At 52.5% G+C, this 25,854-nt stretch overlaps 1 protein-coding gene across 1 annotated transcript in view; it reads left to right on the top strand.

The window, feature by feature from the left end:
* CPAMD8 (C3 and PZP like alpha-2-macroglobulin domain containing 8) overlaps nt 1-25,854 on the top strand; it is a 133,978-nt gene that overhangs the window by 102,617 nt on the left and 5,507 nt on the right. The window contains exons 27-37 of the mRNA XM_032170053.2: nt 1,817-1,898; nt 9,854-10,010; nt 10,169-10,243; nt 17,143-17,308; nt 19,716-19,802; nt 19,906-20,042; nt 20,411-20,566; nt 20,645-20,707; nt 21,405-21,619; nt 22,966-23,053; nt 24,738-24,812. Coding sequence (XP_032025944.1) covers nt 1,817-1,898; nt 9,854-10,010; nt 10,169-10,243; nt 17,143-17,308; nt 19,716-19,802; nt 19,906-20,042; nt 20,411-20,566; nt 20,645-20,707; nt 21,405-21,619; nt 22,966-23,053; nt 24,738-24,812 — 1,301 coding nt within the window. The remainder of the gene's footprint in view (nt 1-1,816; nt 1,899-9,853; nt 10,011-10,168; nt 10,244-17,142; nt 17,309-19,715; nt 19,803-19,905; nt 20,043-20,410; nt 20,567-20,644; nt 20,708-21,404; nt 21,620-22,965; nt 23,054-24,737; nt 24,813-25,854) is intronic.

The following is a 25,854-nucleotide window of genomic DNA, read 5'->3' as shown; positions in this document are numbered from 1 at the left end:
CTTTGGCTTATAGACTGATCAGCCTGCTGTGTGCCTTCACAGTCACACAGCTGTCACCTCTGTGACTAATTCCCTTTCTTTTCTTTTTTTTTTTTTTAAGAGCCAGGGTCTCATTCTGTCACCCAGGCTGGAGTGCAATGGTGTGATCATAGCTCACTGCAGACTTGAACTCCTGGGCTCAAGTGAGCCTCCCACCTCAGCCTCCTGAGTAGCTGGGACTACAGGTGTGCATCACCATGCCCAGCCAATTCTTTGTAAAGATGGGGTTCCGCTATGTTGTGCAGGCTGGTCTTGAACTCCCGGCCTCAAGTGATCCTCTCACCTCGGCCTCCCAAAGTGCTGGGATTCCAGGTGCAAGCCATGGTGCCCAGCCTCTCTTTTCTCTTACAAGGACGCCTGTCATTGGATTTAGGGCCCACCCTAAATAAATCCAAGATGCTCTCATCTAGAGATCCTAACCTTAATGACATCTGTAAAGATCTTTATTTCCAGTAAGGTCCCATTTTTGGGTTCCAAGTGGATGTGAATTTGGGAGGACCCACCCAGTACAGAATTTCTTTTGTCACCGGTCCTGTCTCTGTGGACACAGCCCTGTCCTTCCTGAGACTCAGGCCACACACCGTGGTGCCCTCAGATTCGTCCTTCTTTCCCTCACAGCCTGTGTCTGGCTGAGTAGCTCTGCCTTCACCCCAGGAAGGCTCCCCACCTCTGTCACCACCACTGGGTCCAAACTCATCATTGCACACTTGGAGGGTCCCCCGTCCCCAGCTTTCTGTCCAGACCCTATAGTCCACTGGCTCTCTATGTCTCCTCACACTCTTCTCCTACTCACACGCCACCCATGGCTCCCTACGCCCTTGCGGGAAAACCACACTCCCAGCCCAGCCTTGGAGGCCCCTGTGGCCCACCAGCCTCTCACCACACCCCCTTGTTCCCTGCTCTGTTCCCTGCCCCCGGCACCTCCAGTTCTCTGAGCTTCCCAAGCTCTCGCCCCAGCAGATGGAGCAGCCCCCACACCTGGGGACAGAGGGCTGTGGGGGACAGAGGGCGCTGCCCCAAGATGGTGGTTTCACTGACCTCCTGGGAGGGACTGAAGGCCAGTGTGTGACCAGTAGTCACAGAGGGGCAATGTCAGTAAAGGAGATGAATGAGTTGGAGGTTACAGCCACCTTAGATGTGGTGTGGGGCAGTTTCAAGGACCTCAGATGTGGTGTGGGGTAGTTCGAGGGATCCCCGATGTGGTGTGGAGCAGTTTCAGGGACCCCAGCTGTGGTGTGGGGCAGTTTCAGGGATCCTAGATGTGGTGTGGAGCAGTTCCAGGGACTCCAGATGTGGTATGAGACAGTTTCAAGAACCCTAGATGTGATGTGGGGCAGTTTCAGGGACCCCAGATGTGGTGTGGAGCAGTTCCAGGGACCCCAGATGTGGTGTGCTGCAGTTCCAGGGACTCCAGATGTAGTATGAGGCAGTTTCAGGAACCCCAGATGTGGTGTGGGGCAGTTTCAGGGACCCCAGACGTGACACGGGGCAGTTTCAGTGAGCCCAGATGTGGTGTGGAACAGTTTTAGGACTCCAAATGTGGTATAAAGCAGTTTCAAGAACCCCACATGTGGTATGGGGCAGTTTCAGGGACCCCAGATGTGGGTGTATGGCGGTTTCAAGGACTCCACATATGATTCGAGGCAATTCCAGGGACCCCACATGTGGTGTGGCTTTGGAGATCCGGGGTTGGGGATGGCAGAGTGATGTAGGTCCCTGGGGGCGGGCCTGGTCCAGGCCACTCAACAGGACAGGGTCCTCTCTGCTTGCCCCACAGGCTACCAGCGCCAGCTGACCTACAAGCGCCAGGATGGCTCCTACAGCGCGTTTGGGGAGCGGGACGCATCGGGGAGCATGTGGTGAGTCCCCACCGCCCTGGGCACGGCCTCTGAGGCTCCCCGCCCAATGCCATGGCCTCACATCCAATGCAGTGTGGCCAGATCACTTGGCGCCTGATCCCCGGATGACAGGGAACACAGCTGGGAACTAATGACTGTGGTGGTCCCAGCTCCAGGGATGGAGGCTGGGGCTTGGGGCCAGTGCAGAGCTGGTGATCGTAACCATTCCTGTTTCTGCCATTGTTACCACAGTGAGCAGGACTCCATGCTCTGCTCTCTGGCCCCTTTTTTTTGGGAGTGAGCCCTGGATGCCCTGGGCTTCCTCAAGCTCCCAGGACTCAGGAATAGCGGTGACTGGAGCAGGAGGAGATGGCAGGGCAGAGGGCTCAGAGGCCAGACAGGCGCCTCGAGGCTGGGGTGTGCTGTCTGCAGGAGCAGCCTGGGATCTTATTTCTGTGGTAACTGCAGGGAGGTAACCAGGGCAGGGAGGGCCCCTGGGAGGCCGGGCACCCCTGGGTCTTGTTTTCCTGGGATCCTCAGGCTACTGCAGTTCTTGGCATCATCATGGGGTTCACCTGAGACTGTGAGTCCCTTTCCAACTCCTGTGCCCATCGCCGGACTCTTTCTCGGAGATTGCCACCCTGGTAGTGCCGACAGCAGCTGTGAGCGCGGAAACTGCCCTGTCTTTAGTCCAACAGAGTGTCCACTGCACAGTCGCAGTGCCAGGAACCCAGGGAGCGGGGACATGTGGCTGAGTACTTCCTGCCATGGGCACCATCACTTACCCAGCATCCCCCAGCCCCAGGAGCTCATGCACACTGTCCCAGCTCTAGTCCCAGGGCCCTGCCTTGCTGACAGCTGATAACGCAAGGCCCCAGTCACGCCTCAGCAAACAGAGGCCCCGCCCACCCCAGGGGCAGCTAAAGCCACTGAATCACTCTCCGAAAGCTGGCTGAGCCCCAGCAGCCGCTAGGAGGCCTCCACCAGCCAGGATTAGCAAGTTGTGATGCATTGGACACTCTTTTTTTTTTGAGATGGAGTCTAACTCTGTTCCCCAGGCTGGAGTGCAGTGGCGCAATCTCGGCTCACTGCAACCTCTGTCTCCCAGGTTCAAGCAATTCTCCTGCCTTAGCCTCCTGAGTAGCTAGGATTACAGGTGCACACCACCATGCCCAGCTAATTTTTGTATTTTTAGTATGGACGGGGTTTCACCATGTTGGCCAGGCTGGTCTCAAACTCCTGACCTCAGGTGATCCGGCCACCTCAGCCTCCTAAAGTGCTGGGATTACAGGCGTGAGCCACCGTGCCCGGCCTAGACACTCAGTATGCACACACCTCCTCAGCATCTTCTGGGAATTAAACTCTCAGCATGAGCAAGAAAAATCAAATTTCCTTTTTTTTTTTTTTTGAGACGATGTCTCTCTCTGTCGCCCAGGCTGGAGTGCAGTGGTGCCATCTCAGCTCACTGCAAGCTCCGGCCCCCAGGTTCACACCATTCTTCTGCCTCAGCCTCCTGAGTAGCTGGGACTACAGGCACCTGCCACCATGCCCAGCTAATTTTTTTGTATTTTTAGTAGAGACGGAGTTTCACCGTGTTAGCCAGGATGGTCTTGATCTCCTGACCTCATGATCCACCTGCCTCGGCCTCCCAAAGTGCTGGAATTACAGGCGTGAGCCACCGCAACCAGCCGAAAAATCAAATTTCACTGTGTGCATGGAAATAGAGTAGCCAGCAGCTTCCAGGTCCCCTCTCACCTCCTGAAACATTCCTGTTGATCTCCAAACATGGATGTCTTCCTGGGGACCCTGTAGGACAAGGAGGGAGTAAGCACAGGGCAGTGGCAGCAGCACCCACCCCAAAGCTGGACAAACCTGGGCTCTGTCTCATGTGAGCTGTGTGGCCTTAGACCTGATGATCAACCTCTCTGAGCCTGTTTCCTTACCACGCATCCCTCTCAGAACCTGGATCCATGGGATAAGCATGTGGTACACTCAGTGCAGTGCCGTCCTGTTAGCGCCTCCCCTAACTACTTACCAGAGGAGTCCAAGATCCTGCCCGGGAGCCTTAAAACTTGGGATCTGTTCTAGATGGGTTCCCTTATACTCAATGCACATTCATTCATTTATTCATTCAGTGAGCTAGGCTCTGGTCTTCATCCTGGGGGAACAAAGAACACATGGTTCCTGCCTCCAGGTCCTCACTGCCCAGTGCAGCAGAAAGACCCTGTGTGAGATGCAATAGTTATCCACTGCTGTGTAACAAGTGACCCCAAATGTAGCGATTTAAAACAACAAACATGTATTATCTCTATTTATTGTGTATTAATTCTTATGGATCAGGAATTCAGGAGCAGCTTAGCTGGGTGTTTCTGCCTGGGGATCTTTGCTGAGGTTGCAGTCAAGGTGTTGGCTGTTGCTGTCTTCATCTGAAGGCTCAACTGGGGCTGGAAGATTTGTTTCCAAATTGACTCCCTCACATGGCTGTTGGCAGGAGGCCTCAGTTGCTCACCACGTGAACTTCTCCATAGGGGCCACTTGAGTGTTCTTACAACATAGCGGCTGGCTTCCTCTCACAGTGAGCAATTCAAGAGAGAAAGCGGGAAGGATACCACAGTGCCTTTTGTTATTTGGTCTTACAAGTCAGGCTGTTACTTCTGCCTCATTCTATTCTATTCCTTTTTTTTTTTCTTTTTTTGAGATGGAGTCTCACCCTATCACCCAAGCTGGAGTTCAGTGGTATAATCTCGGCTCACTGCAACCTCCACCTCCTAGGTTCAAGCAATTCTCCTGCCTCAGCCTCCTGAGTAGCTGGGACTATAGGCACCCGCCACCATGCCTGGCTAATTTTTGTATTTTTAATAGAGACAGGGTTTCACCATGTTGCCCAGGCTGGTCTCAAACTCCTGACCTCAGGTGATCTGCCCACCTCAGCCTCCCAAAGGGATTACAGGCGTGAGCCACCATGCCTGGCCCACATTCTATTCTTTAGTAGTGAGTTGCTAAGTACACCCCATCTACACATGAAGGGAATCAGGCCTCCATCTCTTGAAAGGAGGATTATTAAGGCATTTGTGGATATACATTAAAATGACTATAATAGGTGTATAATTTTGTATCCACAAAACAAAGAAGTAGTGATGGAGCAGGGTAGTTATATGGGATGGTCAGGAAAGGTCTCCTGGAGGATATAAGGGGGGAGCCATGAAAATCCAACGGAACAGCATTCCAGGCAGAGGGAACAGCCATTGCAAAGGCCCTGAGGCAGGACCCAGCTTGACGAGGGCCACAGAAGGGAGGCTGGTGTGGCTGGAGCAGCACAGGGCCAGGAGGTTGGTGGCCCGGCACGAGGGAAGAGGGAGGGGCAGGGCCAGATTGATCAGAGCAAGAGTCTGGATTTAGTGCTGTGTGGAAGAGGATGCCATTAGAGGGCCAGGAGCAGAGCAGGACCAAGATCTGTGTCTCCTGGTGGGCCGTGTGTGCACACACATGTGTTCAATCACATGTGTGATTCAACATTTGGGATGGGTTGAGCATCCCAAATCGGAAAATCCAAAATTCGAACTGCTCCAACGTCCAAAACATCATCATTATTATTATTGTTATCATCATCATTAGAGAAAGAGTCATGCCCTGTTGCCCAGGCTGGAGTGCCGTGGCTCGATCTCAGCTCACTGCAACCTCCGCCTCCTGGGTCCAAGCAATTCTTCCACCTCAGCCTCCCGAGTAGCTGAGATTACAGGCACCCACCACCACACCCAGCTGATTTTTGTATTTTTAGTAGAGACAAGGTTGTGCCATGTTGGCCAGGCTGTTCTCGAACTCCTGACCTCCAGTGATCTGTCCGCCTTGACCTCCCAAAGTGCAGGGATAACAGGCGTGAGACACCGTGCCTGGGCTCCAAGATGCTTTTAGTGCCAATCTGATGCTCAAGGGAAACGTTCATTGGCGCATTTCAGATTTTTTGGATTTGGGATGCCCAAGTATACAGGTAGCCCTCCGTATCTGTGAGTTCCACAGGACTCAATCAACTACAGATCGAAACTATTCAGAAAAAAAAAAAAAAAGTCTGGGTGTGATGGCATGTGCCTGTCGTCCCAGCACTTTGGGGAAGCTGAAGCGGGAAGATTGTTTGTGGCCAGGAGTCGGCAATCAGCCTGAGAAACATGGCAAGACCTCATCTCGGCAAAAATGTTAAAAATAAGCTGGGCATGGCGGTACATGCCTTAGTCCCAACTACTGGGGAGGCTGAGGTGGGAGGATTGCTTGAGCCCAGAAGTTCAAGGCTGCAGTGAGCTATGATTGTGCCACTGCACTCCAGCCTGGGTGACAGAGCAAAACTCCATCTCTTAAAAAAAAAAAAGTTTTAAAAATTCCACAAAGTTCCAAAAATGAAAAGTTGAATTTGCTGCATGCTGAGTACAATATTGAATTCATGCAAATGAAGTGACGTGGGGCATTGTATTAGGTGTTCTAAGTAACCAAGACATGCTTTAAAGTACACAGGAGGGGCCGGGCGCTGTGGCTCACGCCTGGAATCCCAGCACTTTGGGAGGCCAAGGTAGGCGGATCACCTGAGGTCAGGAGTTCGAGACCAGCCTGGCCAACATGGCAAAACCCTGTCTCTACTCAAAATACTAAAATTAGCTGGGCATGGTGGTGGGCGTCTGTAGTCCCAGCTACTCAGGAGGCTGAGGCAGGAGAATTGCTTGAACCCGGAGGCAGAGACTGCAGTGAGCCGCGATTGCGCCATTGCACTCCAGCCTGGGTGACAGGGTGAGACTGTGTCTCAAAAATAAAAATAAAAAATAAAGTTCACGGGAGGATGTTTGTCGGTTATGTGCAACTACTACACCCTCGCATATTGGGGGCTTGAGCATCAGTGGATTTCGGTATCCTTGGGGGTCCTGGAACCAGTCCCCCACAGATACCAAGGGATTCCTGTGAATGCAAATATTCCAAAATCCAAATTCAAAATCTGAAACACTTCTGGTTCCAAGCATTTCACATAACAGATAGCCATTAGACTTTACTTTTTATTATTTATTTTAATTAACTAATTTTTTTTTTTGAGACAAGATCTCACTCTGTTTCCCAGGCTCCATCAGGGCTCACAGAAGCCTTGACTTCCTGGGCTCAAGCAATTCTTCCACCTCAGCCCCCCAAGCAGCTGGGACCACAGGCGTGCACCACCATGCCCTGCTAATTTTTTTGAATTTCAGTAGAGACCGGGTCTTGCTGTGTTGCCCAGGCTGGTCTCAAGCTCCTGGCCTCAGCCGATCCTCCACCTCTGTCTCCCAAACACTGCCAGCATGAGCCACCTCGCCCAGCCATAGATCTTACTTTTTAGAAGAGGTCTAGGTTTCCAGAAAAATTGAGTAAAAAGAACAGAGTTCCCATACACCTCGACCACACATACACAGCTTCCCCTGTGATAGGCATCTTGTATTAGTGTGCTGTATTTGTTACAATTGATGGACCGGCATTAAAACGTTATGAACTAAGGTTCATAATCTACATTAGAGTTCACTCACACACTCATTTTTTATTTATTTGTTTGTTTGTTTATTAATAACAGGGTCTCACTATGTTGCCCAGGCTGGTTTCAAACTCGTGGCCTCAACTGATTCTCCTGCCTCAGCCTCCCAAGGTGTTAGGATTACAAGTATGAGCCACCGAATCCGGCTGAGAGCTCATTTCTCTTTATCACTTGATAACATTTATCCTGTTTGCATTTTACAGTGGAAAAGTAGAGAGCACAGTATGCTGGACCATGGGAATTCCACAATTCCCAGCACACAGCTGGCTTGGTTCTGTCTTTGCCTCCTTTCCCTGCCATGCCCAAAATGCATGGAGTTTCCCCCTGGTTGCAGTGTGCATAGCTGGTGATGGGGTGGGGATGAGCCTGGGAGCCATGGGGTCTCCTGGCTGATCCAGGGAACATGGGAATAGAAAGAAGAGGATGCATTTGAGGTACCTGAGAGGGAGAGCAGCCTGGATGAGCTTTGGGTATATTTTATTTTATTTTATCTGTTTATTTATTTATCTATCTATCTACCTATCTATCTATCTATTTATTTATTCTTTTTTGTCTGAGACAGGGTCTCACTCCGACACCCAGGCTAGAGTGCAGTGGTGCGATCTCGGGTCACTGCAACCTCCGCCTCCTGAGGTCAAGCAATTCTCTTGCCTCAGCCTCCCGAGTAGCTGGGATTACAGGCGCCCGCCACCACGCCTGGCTATTTTTTTTTTTTTAATTTTTAGTGGAGATGGGGTTTCGCCATGTCAGTCAGGCTGGTCTTGAACTCCTGAATCCCAGCACTTTGGGAAGCCAAGGTGGGAGGATCACTTGAGGTCAGGAGTTTGAGATCAGTCTGGCTAACATGGTGAAACCCCATCTGTACTAAAAATGCAAAAATATTAGCTGGGCATGGTGGCAATCCCAGCTACTTTGGAGGCTGTAATCCCAGCTACTCAGGAGGCTGAGGCACGAGAATTGCTTGAACCTGAGAGGCAGAGGCTGCAGTGAGCGTGGTGGCTCATGCCTATAATCCCACCACTTTGGGAGGCCATGGTGGGAGGATCCTTGGAGCCCAGGAGTTTGAGACCTACTTGGGCAACATGGTAAGACCTCATCTCTATAAAAATTTAAAAATTCACTGGACGTTGTGGCGCGTGCCTGTAGTCCCAGCTACTTGGGAGGCTGAAGTGGGAGGATCACTTGAGCTGGGAGTTGTAGGCTACAGTGAGTTAGGACTGCACCACTGCACTCCAGCCTAGGAGACAGATCAAGACCCTGTCTCGAAAAGCAAGAAAGCAAGAGAGAGAGAGAGAGGAAGGGAGGGAGGGAGAGAGAGAGAGAAGAAAATCAAGAAAGAAAAGTAGGAAAGAAAAGAAAGAGAGAAAGAAAAAAGGAAGGAGAGAGAGAAAGAAAGAAAGAAAGAAATAGAAAGAAAGAAAGAAAGAGAGAGGGAGGGAAGGAAGGAAGGCAGGCAGGCAGGCAGGCAGGCTAATGCGTCCCATTTTTGTGATTCATATAAACAGAGCCTAGAGCCACTTGGTTTTGAAGACAGCTTATTCATTGATCCTGAATTTGTGAAGTTTCCTCTCCTGACAATTCTGGTTTTCATCCCTCATGGCCTCCTGGCTTCCATCCTGTGCTTCTGTCCTTCATTTGTTCAAGTATTCATTCCCTGGCCTTGCCAGCTCTTACTCAGGGTGGCACCTGCAAAAGCAGGACAAGGGAGATGGGGTGAATGAGGGACAGGCCACAGAGCAGAGATGTTTTTGGCTGCAAACAACAGAAAATGGGCTGAAGAGCAATTCTGAACATCAGCTCACCCTGCAGGGCTGGGGAGGTGCTATGGTTAGCTAATTCAGCAGCCCCATAGTGCACTGGGGTAGTATTTTTCCTTCCATCCCTGGGTATTCCCTCCCTCGGCACATGGCTGCACCCCTCATGGTGGCAAAATGGCTGCAGCTGCTCCCAGCATTGCATCACATGCCCATTCCAAAGCCATTCCCAGGCCCAGTAACTGGAATGCCCATGACTGGCTGGCTGGGACCACAGAGAAGCACAGATCTCCAAGGCACATGGCTGCTGGCCCCTGAATGAGATCAGGGGCCTTTTGGCAAGGACCAAGCAAGAAATGGCTGTGAGGTCAGCAACCAGAAGGGTCTTCCTCACATGGCAGGACAGGCAGGGCTAGATCAGCTCACAGAAGGGCCTTGAGTGCCGAGCAAGGGGCAGACCTGAATGCCACTAGGGTAGAGGTCCAGGTAGGAAGGAGATAGCTCTGTCTTCAGGCCCTCTGACAGCCCTGTGGGGACAGACGGGACCCCTCCCATCTTATAGATGAGGAAATGGAGGCCAGGGGTGGTGCCAGGAGCTTGCTGCAATCCCTCAGCCAGCATGTAGGGATCTCTCTTTCTCTCTGACCATTCTGCAACCCCTCAGCTGACACCCTGTCCTCTTTCAGGCTCACGGCCTTTGTCCTGAAGTCCTTCGCACAGGCTCGCAGCTTTATCTTCGTGGACCTCCGGGAGCTGGCTGCCGCCAAGAGCTGGATCATCCAGCAGCAGCAGGCCGATGGCTCCTTCCCAGCCGTGGGCAGGGTCCTGAACAAGGACATCCAGGTGAGTGGCCCCTTGAGCCTCCTTCCTGGGCCCCTCACCTCCTCCCGGAGCCCCAGCCCTGACCTGCCTGTTCCTACTCCCTGGAGCTGCCTGGGGGAAGTGGGGGGAAGTGGACTGTCTCCTTTGGCTTAGGGTGAGGCCTGTGAGTCCCCTTGCAGGGTGGGATCCACGGCACTGTCCCGCTGACAGCTTACGTGGTGGCTGCTCTCCTGGAAACAGGCACAGCCTCAGAGGTGAGTACAGAAGGGGTTTGGGGAGACTCGGGGCTGGGTGCTGGAGGAGCAAATGGAAGGTTCCCTCCTTTATGCCAGGGTTGATTTCTTGCTCCCTGCCCTCCTTCTGCTCATTATCGAGGCTTTTTCTTGCTTTTCATCAACAATGGTCACATTACATCCAGTTTCTTGTAATCTGAGCAGAAGAGAGAGAGATTCCCATGCTACTGGGGGGAAATCAGGCACAGGTTGGGGGCTGAGGTGCCCTGAGTACAAGGCCTTCCATGACTGTCCACAGCCCCCCGACCTCCATCAGAGAATCATTTCAGGCTAGTTCGGGTTCCTGGCCAGTGACCCAAGCGTTGGCTTCAGGGAGCCCTACAAAATGTTGGGCTCATGCATGTTTTTGTGGGGGAAAGGGGTTAGGATATTCAGAGACAGTTGGTACTGGATGGGGCTTAGATGGCCCAAGACACTCTCTTCTATGAGGCTTTCCTGGGGTGGGGGATGGCACAGTCTCTGCAGAGAAGGCTTCCACGATGGATCTCAGCCCCAGGTGAGAAGAATCTGCCCTCTCTAATACCTACATCAATTCTACAATCTCTGATGATAAATTATGAGTTTGGGCACTTCTCAGGATTCTTGGTCTCACAATCCAGACAACTAGTGGGTCTACAGTTTGCTGTGACCTAAGACCCCCACAATGCACAATGTCCAGAGGGCCCCTTGCCTTGTGTTATGGGCTGAATTGGTTCTCCCCTGACCAAATTTCTTAATGCTGAATTCCTAACCCCCTGTCTTAGCTTGGGCTGCAGAAACAAAATACCATGGAGTAAGTGGCTTCAACAATAGGTATTTATTTTGCACAGTTCTAGAGGATGGGACGTCCAAGACCAAGGCGCAGGCAGATTTGGTTCTTGGTGAGGGCTCTCTTCCTGATTTGTTGACTGCCACCTTCTCACTGTATGTTCACATGGTGTTTCCCTAGTGTGTGCATGCGGAGAGAGAGCTCTAGTGCTCTTCTTCATATAAGGACACTAATCCTATTATTATGGAGGCCCCATCCTCATGACCTCAATCTAACCCTAATTATCTCTCAAAGGTCCCCAACTCCTAATACCATCATATTAGGAGTTAGAGCTTCAACATATGAATTCTGAAGAAGATCACAGGTATTCCATGACACCCCCCCCAATACCTCAGAAGTCCTCCTCCACATCTCCCATGGAAGTGGTCAAATATGTCACCTCCCAAATGCATTTTTCTGGAAAATTCCCTGCCAGAGCCCTTGGCCCCCACTCTAGTTGGAATGGACAGCATCCAGGATGCTGCACAATTGCTACCCTCCTTTACTGAGAAAGGGTTTTGGGAGGCACATTTTTTGAGACGTTGCATGTCTGCAAATATTCTTATTCTGGCCCTGTATGATAGTTGGGCTGGGTATAGAATTCCAGGTTGGAAATTGTCTTCCTGTAGAATAATTGATGATGTTCTATCATCTTCTGGTTTCCACTGTTCCACTGAGAAGTCGGATGTCATCCTGAGTACTATCCTTTGTATCTGGTTTGTTCCCTCCTCTGGAAGCTTTCCAATCTTCTCATTGTCCATATCACTATGGACAACAAGATATGTATACTTCTATGACACATATCTTGAGGTGAGGCTTTTTTTTTTCAGCTCACTGCAACCTCCGCCTCCCGGGTTCAAGTGATTCTCTTTGGCTTGGGGTGAGGCCTGTGAGTCCCCTTGCAGGGTGGGATCCATGGCGTGGCAGCTTCAGACTCCCAAGTAGCTGGGACTACAGGCATGTGCCACTGCATCTGGCTAATTTTCGTATTTTTAGTAGAGACCAGGTTCCACCATGTTGGCCAGGCTGGTCTCAAACTCCTGACCTCAGGTGATTCTCCTGACTTGGTCTCCCAAAGTACTGGGATTACAGGCATGAGCCACCATGCCTGGCCCTCCCTTAAGTCTTCAATGAGCACTCAACAGGCCCTCCACCTCCTTCCTATCCCTTGAGGTCACTTCACTTCTCCCAAGAATCTTTTTCTGCCTTCTCCAGATCCTTCCAACCTATTTCTCTTCTGAACTTGAAGGCCTTCCCTGCAGAGCAGCAGTTGATTCTCCCTGGTCTTCTGGGTTCTGGTCTGTTAGATCAGCAGCATCCAACCTTTTTGGCACAAGGGACCAGTTTTGTGGAAGACTATTGTTCCATGGACTGGGGAAGAGGGGGTAGTTTTGGGAGATTCAAGAGCATTACATTTATTGTGCACTTTATTTCTATTATTATTACATTATAATATATAGTGAAATAATTATACAGCTCACCATAATATAGAATCAGCGGGAGCCCTGAGCTTGTTTTCCTACAACTAGACTGTCCCTTCTGGGAGTGATGGGAGACAGTGACAGATCATCAGGCATTAGATTCTCATAAGGAGTGTGCAACCAGCTGGGTGCAGTGGTTCACACCTGTAATCCCAGCACTTTGGGAGGCCAAGGCAGGCAGATCACTTGAAGTCAGGAGTTTGAGACCAGCCTGGCCAACATGATGAAACCCTGTCTCTACTAAAAATACAAAAATTAGCTGGGTGAGGTGGCACACGCCTGAAGTCCCAGCTACTTGGGAGGCTGAGGCAGGAGAATCGCTTGAACCTGGGAGGCGGAGGTTGCAGTGAGCCAAGCTCATGCCACTGCACTCCAGCCTGGGCAACCGAGCCAGACTCTGTCTCAAAAAAATGTCCTCACATGTCACAATCACACATAGGTTCATCCAGAGAACCGATTAATGTGTGATGGACTGATGGGAGGTGGACTCAGGTTGTGTAAATACAGAGGAAGCTTCGCTGGCTCACCTGTCACTCACCTCCTGCTGTGCAGCCCTTTCCTAACAGGCCACCAACCGGTACCAGTCTGTGACCCAGAGGTTGGGGACCCCTGTCTTAGATCATTCCCCAAAGGAGGCAAAAAGTACTGTCTTCATTTCCTGTGGCTGCCATAAGAAATTGCCGCAAACTGGGTGGCTTAAAACAACAGAAATACATTCTCATTGCTTTGGAGACCAGAAGTGCAAAATCAAGGCATTGGCAGGCCCTTGCTCCTTCTGCAGGCTCTAAGGGAAGAGCTTTCTTTGCTGCCTCCAGCTTCCAGGGGCTCCAGGCATTCTTTGGCTTGTGGCTGCATCACTCTGGCCCCTGCCTCTGTCTGCATGTGACCTTCTCCTCTGTCTTCTCCCCTTCTTGTCTCTTCAACACTTGTTGCCAGGTGCAATGGGGCATTCCTGTAGTCCCAGCTACTCGGGACGCTGAGGCAGGAGGATCGCTTGACCCAGGAGTTCTGGGCTATAGTGCACTGCGCCAATCAAGTGTCTGCACTAAGTTCAGCATCAATATGGTGACCTCTTGAGAGCAGGACGACCAAGTTGCCTAAAGAGGGGTGAACTGGCCCAGGTCAGAAATGGAGCAGGTCAAAACTCCTGTGCTGATCAGTAGTGAGATTGTGCATATGAATAGCCACTGCACTCCAGCCTGGGCAACATAGTGAGACCTGTCTCTAATTTAAAAAAAAAAAAATAAGCCAGGCCCAGTGGCTCATGCCTGTAATCCCAGCTCTTTGGGAGGCTGAGGTGGGCAGATCACCTGAGGTTGGGAGTTCGAGACCAGCTGACCAACATGGAGAAACCCCGTCTCTACTAAAAATACAAAAATTAGCCAGGCGTGATGGTGCATGCCCGTAATCCCAGCTACTCGGGAGGCTGAGGCAGGAGAATCGCTGGAACCCGGGAGGTGGAGATTGTGGTGAGCTGAGATCATGCCATTGCACTCCAGCCTGGGCAACAAGAGTGAAACTCCATCTCAAAAAAAAAAAAAAAAATTAAAGGTGCTTGTCATTGGAGGCCGAGCACAGTGGCTCACGCCTATAATCCCAGCACTTTGGGAAGCTGAGGCAGGTGGATCGCATGGGTCCAGGAGTTCGAGACCAGCCTGGCCAATATGGCAAAACCTTATCTCTACTAAAAATACAAAAATCAGCCAGACATCAATGGCACGTGCCTGTAATCCCAGCTACTCGGGAGGCTGAGGCAGGAGAATCGCTTGAACCTGGAAGGTGGAGGTTGCAGTGAGTTAAGATTGCACCACTGCACTCCAACCTGGGTGACAGTATGAGACAGTTTTAGAAACAAACAAACAAAAATTCCCGTGCTGATCAGCAGTGGGATTGTGCCTATGAATAGCCACTACACTCCAGCCTGAGTAACACAGTGAAACCTCTGTTTCTAATAGAAATTTTTTTTTTTTTTTTTTGAGATGAAGTTTCACTCTTATCACCTAGGCTGGAGTGCAATGGCACAATCTCAGCTCACTGCAACCTTTGCCTCCCGGGTTCAAGGATTCTCCTACCTCAGCTTCCCAAGTAGCTGGGATTACAGGCGTGGGCCACCATGTCTGGCTATTTTTGTATTTTTAGTAGAGATGGGTGTTTTTTTTTTTCTTTTTGAGACGGAGTCTCGCTCTGTTACCCAGTCTGGAGTGCAGTGGCGCGATCTCGGCTCATTGCAAGCTCTGCCTCCCAGGTTCACGAGATTCTTCCACCTCAGCCTCCTGAGTAGCTGGGACTACAGGCGCTCACCACCACGCCCAGCTAATTTTTTGTATTTTTAGTAGAGATGGGGTTTCACCATGTTAGCCAGGATGGTCTCGATCTCCTGACCTTGTGATCCGCCCGCCTCGGCCTCACAAAGTGCTGGGATTACAGGCGTGAGCTACCGCGCCCATCCAAAAAAAAATTTTTTAAGATATTTGTCATTGGATTTGAGGCCACCCTAATCCAAGGTGATCTCATCTCAAGACTCTTAATTACATCTGCAAAGACCCATTTCCTAAATAAGTCAGCATTTACAGGTTCCAGGGAATATATCTTTTTGGTGGGCCACCGTTCAACCCACTACACCTGTGCTGGAATCAGATGAGCTGGGGGGCAACTAGCAAATGACCTTGACCCCTTGGAGTTCTGTTGCATCTGCTTGTCTGTAAACGGGAGGATCTGCACAGCTGGGGCCGGGCTGGGTCCATCCCTGCTTGGTGTGGTCTCCGCAGCATGCTTGAGACCCATCCTGGCCCACGTGGCCTGGGGTAACTCTCATGTCACTGTTCCTGCCCCTGGGATGGGGATGTCCAGCCTTCCCCCACCCCCAGGCAATGGACTTGTGAGGGCCAGTCCTAGGGTCTGGCTAGTCAGCCCGGTTCATCCCTGGCACATGTCCCCTGAAGTGCATCTCAATGTCACACCTTAGGGACAGTTCCCACGTTTCTCCTGGTCTAAAGATGGAAAGCTTTGGAAACATTCTTTCTATGACCCAGACAGTTCTGAAAGCAGAGTTAGCTCAACTCCATACCTCTACTGGGCCACCAGAACACTTTGGCTCCATTGCTAAATTTGTTAATGCTTCTGGTCACTCATTTCTTCCACATAATATTATTGGGCAGCTTCTCTGAACCAAAACCATCAGTAGATTCTGGACTTGGTCCCTGTCTTCCAACAGATCACATTCTAGGGAGGCCATGAGCAGGGCTGGCGGGCTTCTCTAAGGAGGTGACTAGGCCTGGAGGCTGGGGAGGGCCTGGGCTGTGGAAGTCTTAGGAACCAGCTTTTTATTTCTATTATTACTATTTTTTTAGAGGAGGTCTCACTCTGCTGCCCAGGCTGGAGTGCGGTGGTGCAATCTCGGCTCACTGCAACCTCTGCCTCTCGGGTTCAAGGGATTCTTGTGCCTCAGCCTCCTGAATAGCTGGGATTATAGGCGCCCGCCACCACGCCTGGCTAATTTTTGTATTTTTAATAGAGATGGAGTTTCACCATGTTGGCCAGGCTGGTCTTGAACTCCTGACCTCAAGTGATCTGCCCACCTCGGCCTCCCAAAGTGCTGGGATTACAGGCGTGAGCCACTGTACCTGGCCTTAGCTAGCTGTCTTAACAAAGACCTGGCCATGGGGCTGGGTGGGACAGGGTGGGCAGGGCTCTGCCTGCTTCCCCTAGAGTATCACTGTGCTCATTTGCCACGTACTTGGGCATCCTGGCCAGACCTCGTTTGGAAAAAGGAGTGCCAACTTACAAGAATGGTAATGGGAGCCAGAGGCAGTGGCTCACACCTGTAATCCCAGCGCTTTGGGAAGCCAAGATGGGAGGCTCGCTTGAGCCCAAGAAATTGAGACCAGCCTGGGCAACATGGTGAGACTCCATCTCTACAAAAAATAAACTGTTAGCTGGGCATGCTGATGTGCACCTGTAGTCCCAGTTACTGGGGAGGTCAAGGCAGCAGGATCGCTTAAGCCCAGGAGGTGAAGGTTTCAGTGAGCTATGATCGTGCCACTGCACTCCAGCCTGGGCAACAGAGTAAGATGCTGTCTGTATTTTTTTTTTTTTTTTTTTTTGAGACGGAGTCTCACTCTGTTGCCAGGCTGGAATGCAGTGGCACGATATTGGCTCACTGCAACCTCCAACTCCCTGTTTCAAGCAGTTCTCCAACCTCAGCCTCCCAAGTAGCTGGGATTAAAGGCATGCGCCAACATGCCCAGCTAATTTTTGTATTTTTAATAGAGGTGGGGTTTCACCATGTTGGCCAGGGTGGTCTCGAACTCCTGACCTCAGGTGATCCACCCACCTTGGCCTCCCAACGTGCTGGGATTACACCGCGCCCAGCCTATTAAAAAAAAAAAAAAAAAAAAAAAAAAGCAAGAAAGAAATGAAAGGAGATGGGGTTTGACAATTGGGTCTGCAGGCAGTGAGAGCCACAGAAGGATGCAAAGCAAGGGGCTATGAGTCACCCAGAGCTCTCCTCAGGGTTGCCTCAGAAGCCAGTGGGTGGGTGGGATGGGGACAGAGCAGCCTCCCAGGTTTCACCTTCCCACCCCACCCTGCAGGAGGAGAGAGGCTCCATTGACAAAGCGAGGCACTTCCTGGAGTCTGCTACGCCCCTGGCCACAGACCCCTACAGCTGTGCCCTGACTACCTACGCGCTGACTCTGCTCCGCAGCCCGGCAGCCCCTGAGGCACTGCGCAAGCTCCGTAGCCTGGCCATCATGCGAGGTAGGTGTCCCTGGCCCTCCCCAGAGGCCACAGCGTCGGGAAGCCCACTGTGGAGCCTGGTAAACAGCTCATGAACGTATTTATCAAAACTGACGAGTCATGTAGTCCCCAGCTACTCGGGAGGCTGAGGCAGGAGAATCGCTTGAACCCGGGAGGCGGAGGTTGCAGTGAGTGGAGATCGCGCCATTGCACTCCAGCCTGGGTAACAGAGCAAGACTCTGTCTCAAAAGCAAAACAAAACAAAAAACTGATGAGTCGGCCAAGCACGGTGGCTCACACCTATAATTAAAGCGCTTTGGGCAGATCACTTGAGGCCAGGAGTTTGAGACCAGCCGGGCCAACATGGTGAAACCCCGTCTCTCCTAAAAATACAAAAATTAGCTGGGTGTGGTGGCAGGTGCCTATAACCCCAGCTACTCGAGAGGCTGAGGCACAAGAATCGTTTGAACCCAGGAGGCAGAGGTTGCAGTGAGCTGAGATAGTGCCATTAGAAAGAAAGAAAGAGAAAAAGAAAGAAAGAAAAGAGAAAGAAAAGAGAAAGAAAGAAAAAGAAAGAAAGAAAGAAAGAGAGAGAAAGAAAGAAGAAAAGGGAAGGAAGGAAGGAAGGAAGGAAGGAAGGAAGGAAGGAAGGAAGGAAGGGAGGGAGGGAGGGAGGGAGGGAGGGAGGGAGAGAAGAGAGAGAGAGGGAGGGACGGGAAGGAAGGAAGGAGAAAGGGAAACTGACGAGACACCTTTTGCTCCTTTGTCAATTGCTTTGTTGATTATAGTATTCATTCGTTATCGCATCTGCTAGTGACTTTATTTGAGGAAGTGGCTTGTCCAAGTCACACCAGTGCCAAGCATCACTTTCCTTGCCTATGAAATCTGGGATGCCAATCCCTCGGGAAAGGGAGTTCTCAGGGAGGGATCTCCAGCAGAGAACGCATCCCCGCCTCCGGCCAGGCTTCCTGGAAATCATCCCAGGACAGGAGTGCTGGGAGACAGGGGAGGGTTGGGTCTGGCTTCCACCCTTCCCTCCACTTGCTGCGTGAGCCCTGGAAAGCTTTTTTGAGCTGTCAGTCTCCCCACCTACAAAATCATCACCCACAGGGACTCCAATCCCTGAGCTTCGACTTTCTCAGAATGCCCCCAAACTCAGTCTCCTCCCACTTCACCCAGACCTCCCCACTCCACCCCTACAGCCCTACCCCCAGCAGCTGCACTGGGGCCCAGACAGTTTTCTCTGCTTAAGTCATTAAGATGCCACCTGAAGAATTGTTTTCATTGCTTCAGAAAGAAAAAAGTTTAAAGAGGATCCAGGGATGGAGTGGGAGGTGGTGGTGGTGGGCTGGTTTCTCTCTGGATTTGAGAGGCTTTACACCTCATGTGAGCTCAGAATCCTTGGAGCCTTTTTCTTTTTCTTTTTCTTTTTTTTTTTTTTTGTGATGGAGTTTCGCTCTTGTTGCCCAGGCTGGAGTGCAATGGCGTAATCTCCTAACTCAGCCTCCCAAGTAGCCGGGATTACAGGCATGCACCACCACGCCCGGCTAATTTTTTGTATTTTTTAGTAGAGATGGGTTTCTCCATGTTGGTCAGGCTGGTCTTGAACTCCTGACCTCAGGTGATCCGCCTGCCTCAGCCTCCCAAAGTGCTGGGATTACAGGTGTGAGCCACTGTGCCTTGCCATTCTTTTTAAATTATTATTATTTTTTTTATTTATGTATTTATTTATTTATTGAGACAGTCTCACTCTGTCACCCAGGCTGGAGTGTGGAGTGTGGTGGCTCGGTATTGGCTCACTGCAACCTCTGCCTCCTGGGTTCAAGCGATTCTCCTGCCTCAGCCCACAAGTAGCTAGGATTACAGTGTGCACCACCACACACACCTAATTTTTGTATTTTTAGTAGAGATGGGATTTCACCATGTTGGCCGGGCTGGTCTTGAACTCCTGACCTCAAGTGATCCACCCACCTCGGCCTCCCAAAGTGCTGGGATTACAGGCATGAGCCACTGCACCTGGCCAGAATCTTTGAGCCTTTGCAAGTCGAGTGTGGCTGCTGGGGCACTAAGTGGGAACATCAGGGGCTGGATCAGTACCTGGTCAGGAGGGAGGCTATTGATAAGTGATGTCTGTGTCCAGGAAGGGGAGGGTGGCCATTGATTAGTGATGTCTGCCAGGGGTAGGGTTGGGTGGCCATTGATTCACGAAGTCTGCCAGGGGCACAGGAAGGGCTGGGGCTGTCATAGGTTTGCAGATCTGAGATGCAGCCCCGAGGCCCTTCCTGTCCCAGCTGTCTTCCCCTGATACTCTTCTCCCACCCGGGTCCCACAATACCTTTTCTTTAGACCCCGTGCTTGGATGCGCTCCATGGGATGCCAGGCTACACACTGGGTGGGTTGTAGCCCTTGACCACTCCTTTCTTTGCAGATGGGGTCACCCACTGGAGCCTGACAAATTCCTGGGATGTGGACAAGGGCACATTCTTGAGCTTCAGTGACAGGGTCTCTCAGTCAGGTACTGGCCACCCCCGCTCCCGGGTGCCTGCCTTGGCCATACCTCCGTGCACTGGGCCCATGTGTCCGTGTCAAAAGTCTCCAGTGGGTCTCTTCCATTGCAGTGGTCTCGGCTGAGGTGGAAATGACAGCTTACGCCCTTCTGACCTACACTCTGCTGGGTGACGTGGCCGCCGCCCTCCCTGTGGTGAAGTGGCTGTCCCAGCAGCGAAATGCACTTGGGGGCTTCTCCTCCACTCAGGCGAGCCGGGCAGGGCCAGAGGGAGGGGCTCAGGGCTGGGTGGGTGGGGTCCCTGCAGTCCTTGTTTTGAGCTCTGAGGTGGCCAGGCAGTCTGGCCCCTTCTCACCTTATGGAGCCCCAAAGAGGGCAGGGGTTGGGGGTGAGGGACAGATGCCCCTGGATCCTCCATGGGAGCCCAGCCTCTGCCTCTGGGGACACTCCAGCCTGGCTGTCCTGAGGCCCCCAGTGCCATGGGTGTCTGCACTGGGTCCAGTCTCTATTCCAGCCCCGTTGGTGCCTATTTCAGGCTAGGCTTTCAAGACAGGGGTCAGGGGACCACTGGCCAACTCAGTCTCAGGGTTGATGGCCGTCTCCTCCTCCATCCCCAGGACACCTGTGTGGCTCTGCAGGCCTTGGCTGAATATGCCATCTTGTCCTATGCTGGAGGCATCAACCTCACTGTCTCCCTGGCCTCCACCAACCTGGACTACCAGGAAACGTTTGAGCTGCACAGGACCAACCAGAAGGTTCTGCAGATGGCAGCGGTGCGTGTTCCCGGGACGAGGGTTTGGGGGTTGTTGGAGGAGGGGTCAGCAGGGCCTCACGGTGACTTCTGTCTCCAGATCCCCAGCCTCCCCACGGGGCTGTTTGTGAGTGCCAAGGGGGACGGCTGCTGCCTGATGCAGGTGAGGTTTGGGGGAGCATGAAGTGATCTTGGGCTTGTCCTCCTGTGCCCCATTCCCTCCAATCACACAGTGGAACCCCGGGAACCCCCAGAGGGTTCTGAACTCAGCAGCATGCCAGACTGCAGGACAAGCTTTCAGCTTCTAATACCGCCCGAGGCAGGTGGCCATGGGTCCTCTCAGGGGTGCCGCCCCCACCCCTGAGAGGGTCCATTTGACCCTCAGTCCAGGCATCTCTGACCCATTGACTCAAGCAGATTTGCCTAAGGGCTCCAGGTCATTCCCCCTGCTGTGGCCTGGATTTAGCCCCAGACCAGGCTGGGGCAGGTGCATGTCACGGGTTCTGACTGGCAGTCAGAGGGCAAGTTTCCCGCAATGACTCTCGCCAGCCTCCGTTTTCTGATCTCTAAAATGGGAGCCCAGATAACACCGTGGATGAGAGGGAGACCCCTAGACTCAGACATAGCTGAGCACAGCTCTGCACCCCAGATCCACAAAACTGGTCTGATGATTGTACCTACACCCGCTTCGGTGATTTCAAGGCTAAAAGGAATAATGGTAGTCTCTGAAACTGTCATGGATGTCATTGTCCTCATAATTCTGGCTGTTCCCTCCTCCTCACTGCCCTTTCTCCTCCCCTCCCCTGCACCTGTTGTGGAGGGCCCAGATCCCTAAGCCTCCATCCTCCAACACCCCCCAGATTGATGTCACCTACAATGTGCCTGACCCGGTGGCCAAGCCAGCTTTCCAGCTGCTCGTAAGCCTCCAGGAGCCCGAGGCCCAGGGACGCCCGCCCCCCATGCCTGCCTCCTCAACTGAGGGTTCCCGAGGAGACCGGCCCCCAGCTGATGATGATGACCCAGCGGCTGATCAGCATCACCAGGAATACAAGGTGATGCTGGAGGTGTGCACCAGGTAAGGCCACCTGCCCTGCTGGTGTGGGCATCCCAAGAGGGTACAGTGTGCGGAGAGGATGGCCTCCTGGGACCAGGAGGAGCTTCCGGCTCCAGGCACTCAGTGGTGGTTTTTGTTTTGTTTTTTTGAGACGGAGTCTCACCCTGTCGCCCAGGCTGGAGTGCAATGGTGCGATCTCGCCTCACTGCAACCTCCGCCTCCTGGGTTCAAATGGTTCTCCTGTCTCAGCCTCCTGAGTACCTGGGATTACAGGTGCCCGCCATCACGCCCAACTAACTTTTTTGTCTTTTTAGTAGATACAGGGTTTCACCATGTTGGCCAGGCTGGTCTCGAACTCCTGACCTCGTGATCTGCCCAACTCGGCCCCCCAGAGTGCTGGGATTACAGGTGTGAGCTACCTCTCCCAGCCAGTTTTTGAAATGAATGAAAGAAAAGTGAATGGACACAGAAGACTCCAGTATGGTCAGGGCGGGTGGGCTGGATGGGGACAGCGATGTGTGGCTGGGACACGGGTCCCTGCCCGATAACACCAGCACCAGGCCCCTTGGTTTCCAAGAGTGAGCCTGGGACCCGGCCACAGTGGGTCCTCACCCTAAGATGATGTTTGTTGCTATGGTGATGGATGCTTGTCACCATGGCGACGATTGGTGGGTGAGTGGTTGCCATGACACTCATAGCCCATCAGAGCCGCTACCCCGGTAACGGCTGCCCTGACCTTGACTCTCAGCCCGAATGTGTCCAAGTTCCCCGTCTCAAAAAGTTCTGGAAATTAGAGTCCAGCTTGGTGCACTCCCCGCAGCTGCAAGCTCCACTCTGAATGTCGGCTTCCTCTTCCTTGTCCCCAACACCCTATAGGAAGCGCCTGGCATATTGCAGGCTCCAGAGAGAGCCCAGTTACCTCCCTCCCCGCCCCACCATGTTACAGAAGGAGAAACTGAGGCCGGAGCTAGGGGGTTGATTTCCCAGAGTCTCCTGCAGGGCAGCAGTGTTGAAGCACCTGGGCTGTGGCTGCTCTGTGCAGCTATGTCCAGAGTGGTGTCGCCAGCTGCTTCCCAGGCTGGGGACACAGAGTAAAGTCCAAGACAAAACACAGTGCCTAGTCAAGAGACCTGGTCAAGCCTAGAGCCCTTGGCAAGGCCCTTTCCTTCTGGCCTCAGTGTCCCTGCTGTAAAATGGGTTGACTGAGTTGACCCAGACAAGGATGTGTGTGCCAATGGCCCACCGGCCAGGCCCCAGGGCAGGCTTCCTGGGACATCAGCTGTGTGGGCTCGAAGGGGAGAGGGGACCTTGAATTCCACCTCTGGGCTTGAGCTCTAGGGCCTCTCTCTCTCTCCTGTTGTTGGAAGGTGGCTGCATACAGGGTCTTCCAATATGGCTGTCCTCGAGGTGCCTCTGCTGTCAGGCTTCCGGGCAGACATCGAGAGCCTGGAGCAGGTGAGGCAGCGCCGGTGAGCAGCGGTGGTCAGGGATCTCTGAACAATAGGCAGAGCTTCGGCCCCCAGGGTCAGGCTGGCTGGCAGTTCAGACCTCTGTAAAATGCTATGGGTATTCTTTTCTTCCCTCTCCCTCTCCCCCTCCCCCTCCCCCTTCCCGTCCCCCTCCCCCTCCCCCTCCCCTTCTACCCTGTTTCTCTCTCTTTTTTTTTGACATAGTCTTGCTCTGTTGCCCAGGCTACAGTGTAATGATCCGATCTTGGCTCAAATTCCCAGTGGAGCTTTGAACTTCCAGGCTCAAGTAATCCTCCCACCCCAGCCTCCCGAGTAGCTGGGACTATAAGCATGCACCACCATGCCCTGCTAATTTTTGTATTTGTGGCAGAGACAGGGTTTCACCATGTTGCCCAGGCTGGTCTCAAACTCCTGGGCTCAGGCAATCCTCCCGCCTCAGCCTCACAAAGTGCTGGGGTTACAGATATGAGCCACCATGTCCGGCCCCTTTTTTCCCCCCCTTTCTGGGCAAAAATGGGCCATCTGTCTACTGAGGAGTAGGTGGGGCGGGGTGGGGGCTGCTCCAACAGGTGGATCTCCCATGGGACCACTGTCACTACTATTATTATTATTATTATTATTATTTGAGATGGAGTTTTGCTCTTGTTGCCCAGGCTGTGCAATGGCACAATCTCAGCTCACTGCAACCTCCACCTCCCCGGTTCAAGTGATTCTCCTGCCTCAGTCTCCTAAGTAGCTGGGATTACAGGCATGCACCACCACACCCAGCTAATTTTTTGTATTTAGTAGAGATGGAGTTTCTCCATGTTGGTCAGGCTGGTCTCAAACTCCTGACCTCGGGTGATCCGTCCACCTCAGCCTTCCAAAGTGCTGGGATTACAGGTGTGAGCCACAGCACCCGGCCCACTGTCACTATTATAAGTGCCACCTAGAACTTCAGTAAAGTTCCATGTGCTTTGGCCCTGGGTGGGGAGCCATGGGGTATTCTCAATCCACATTCTGCCGAGACCAGCTGTCACCCTCACAACCCTAAGAGAGACCAGTGCCACATCTCCATTTTGTACAGGAAGGAAGAGGGACATGGGGGTGGGGATTGCTGCCCAGCTCTGGCCGGGGGAGAAAGAGGACCAAGAAGCAAGGGGTCCAGGGGCCAAAGGAGGTCTGCAGTGTGGGGAAGGTGGAACAGGAAAGCTGGGCCTATTGTTACCTCCCCTCCAAGGAGGTTGCACGGAGCACCAGGGGATGAGGATGTGGTCAATTCAGAGGCCTTGGAGTGGGTGTGGGGGTTTTTTTAAATCAAAAACGGAAAGAAAAAAAAAAATCCCAAGCTGGGAGGGGAACTTGAACAGTGCGGCGGAGACACCAGCAGGTGGCAGGGCTCAGCCGGGTGCCTCTTTGGCCACGGAGAAGCCTGTCCTGGGCTTGGGGCTGGGTTGAGGGAGTGTATAGGGAGGGGAGGCAGGTGCTCCAGGCAGGGATAGCCATCCTTGAGCGTCCTCTCCTGGGTGTTGAGAGGCTGGCAGGGCCTGGGGAGCACTGACCAGCACCCAGACCCCAGCCCATGGTAACTTGTGGGCAAGTCCAAGCATCCCACTGACCACTGCCCCCAGGGGATGGGAGAGGAAGCAAGTAGAGAGTCTGAGGACCCTGACTTCTGGCTTCCTCTGCAGCTGCTCCTTGACAAGCACATGGGGATGAAGAGGTATGAAGTGGCTGGACGCCGAGTGCTCTTCTACTTTGATGAGGTACCACCAGCCAGGGTTGGTGGAGGAGGGGCTTCCCTAGTGTGCATGTTGGTGAGGGTGCACCGGTCACTGCCTGGTGTGGCTCCCTGCAAGTATCTTGTACCATAAAAAAGACATTGGGGCCGGGCATGGTGGCTTATGCCTGTAATCCCAGCACTTTGGGAAGCCGAGGTGGGAGGATCACTTGAGCTCAGGGGTTCGAGACCAGCCTGGGCAACATGGCGAAACCCCATCTTTACAAAAAATATTTAAAAAGTGGCCAGGCCCTTTGGCTTACGCCTGCAATTCCATCACTTTGGGAGGCTACGGCAAGTGGATCACCTGAGATCAGGAGTTCAAGACCAGCCTGGCCAACATGGCAGAACGCTGTCTCTACTAAAAATGCAAAAATTAGCCAGGTGTGATGGCACGCTACTGTAATCCCAGCTATTTGGGAGGCTGAGGCAGGAGAGTCGGTTGAACCTGGGAGGCGGAGGTTGTGGTGAGCTGAGATTGTGCCACTGCACTCCAGCTTGGGCGACAGAGCAAGACCTGCAAGTCATTGTCTAAAAAAAAAACAAACAAAAAATAAGACACTGGGAGAGTAAATTCCAGGCAGAGCTGGCCATGCTGACAGCTCTGTGCCCTCGGCTGATGGCAGTTTGTAGAAAAAGCAGGGAGGGGCTGCAGTGGATATTATCCATCTGTAGGAAGGAGTGAAGCATTGATCCACGCTACAGCATGGATGAACCTCAGAAACATGATGCTGAGTGAAAGAAGCCAGACACAAAAAGCCACAGAGTACATGATTCCATTGATATGAAATGCCCAGAACAGGCAAATCCGTAGAGTTGGAAAGATTTGTGGTTGCCAGGGGCTGGGGGAGTGGGGAGTGAGTGCTGATGGGGATGGGGTTTCTTTGGGGGAGAAAGAAACTGTTCTGTAACTAGACAGAGGTGATGATCGCACAGCATTGTGAATGTGCTAAATCCCACCCACACATGCTCAGCCATGTGTGCACACACAAAAAAAGGAGTAGTGTTTGGGAGGCCACCTGAGACGT

The sequence above is a fragment of the Hylobates moloch genome, unplaced genomic scaffold (assembly GCF_009828535.3).
Source record: "Hylobates moloch isolate HMO894 unplaced genomic scaffold, HMol_V3 SCAFFOLD_12, whole genome shotgun sequence".
NCBI classification, from domain to species: Eukaryota; Metazoa; Chordata; class Mammalia; order Primates; family Hylobatidae; genus Hylobates; species Hylobates moloch.
The sequence above is the reverse complement of the archived record's forward strand: the minus strand, read 5'-3'. Positions and strand labels throughout refer to the sequence as shown.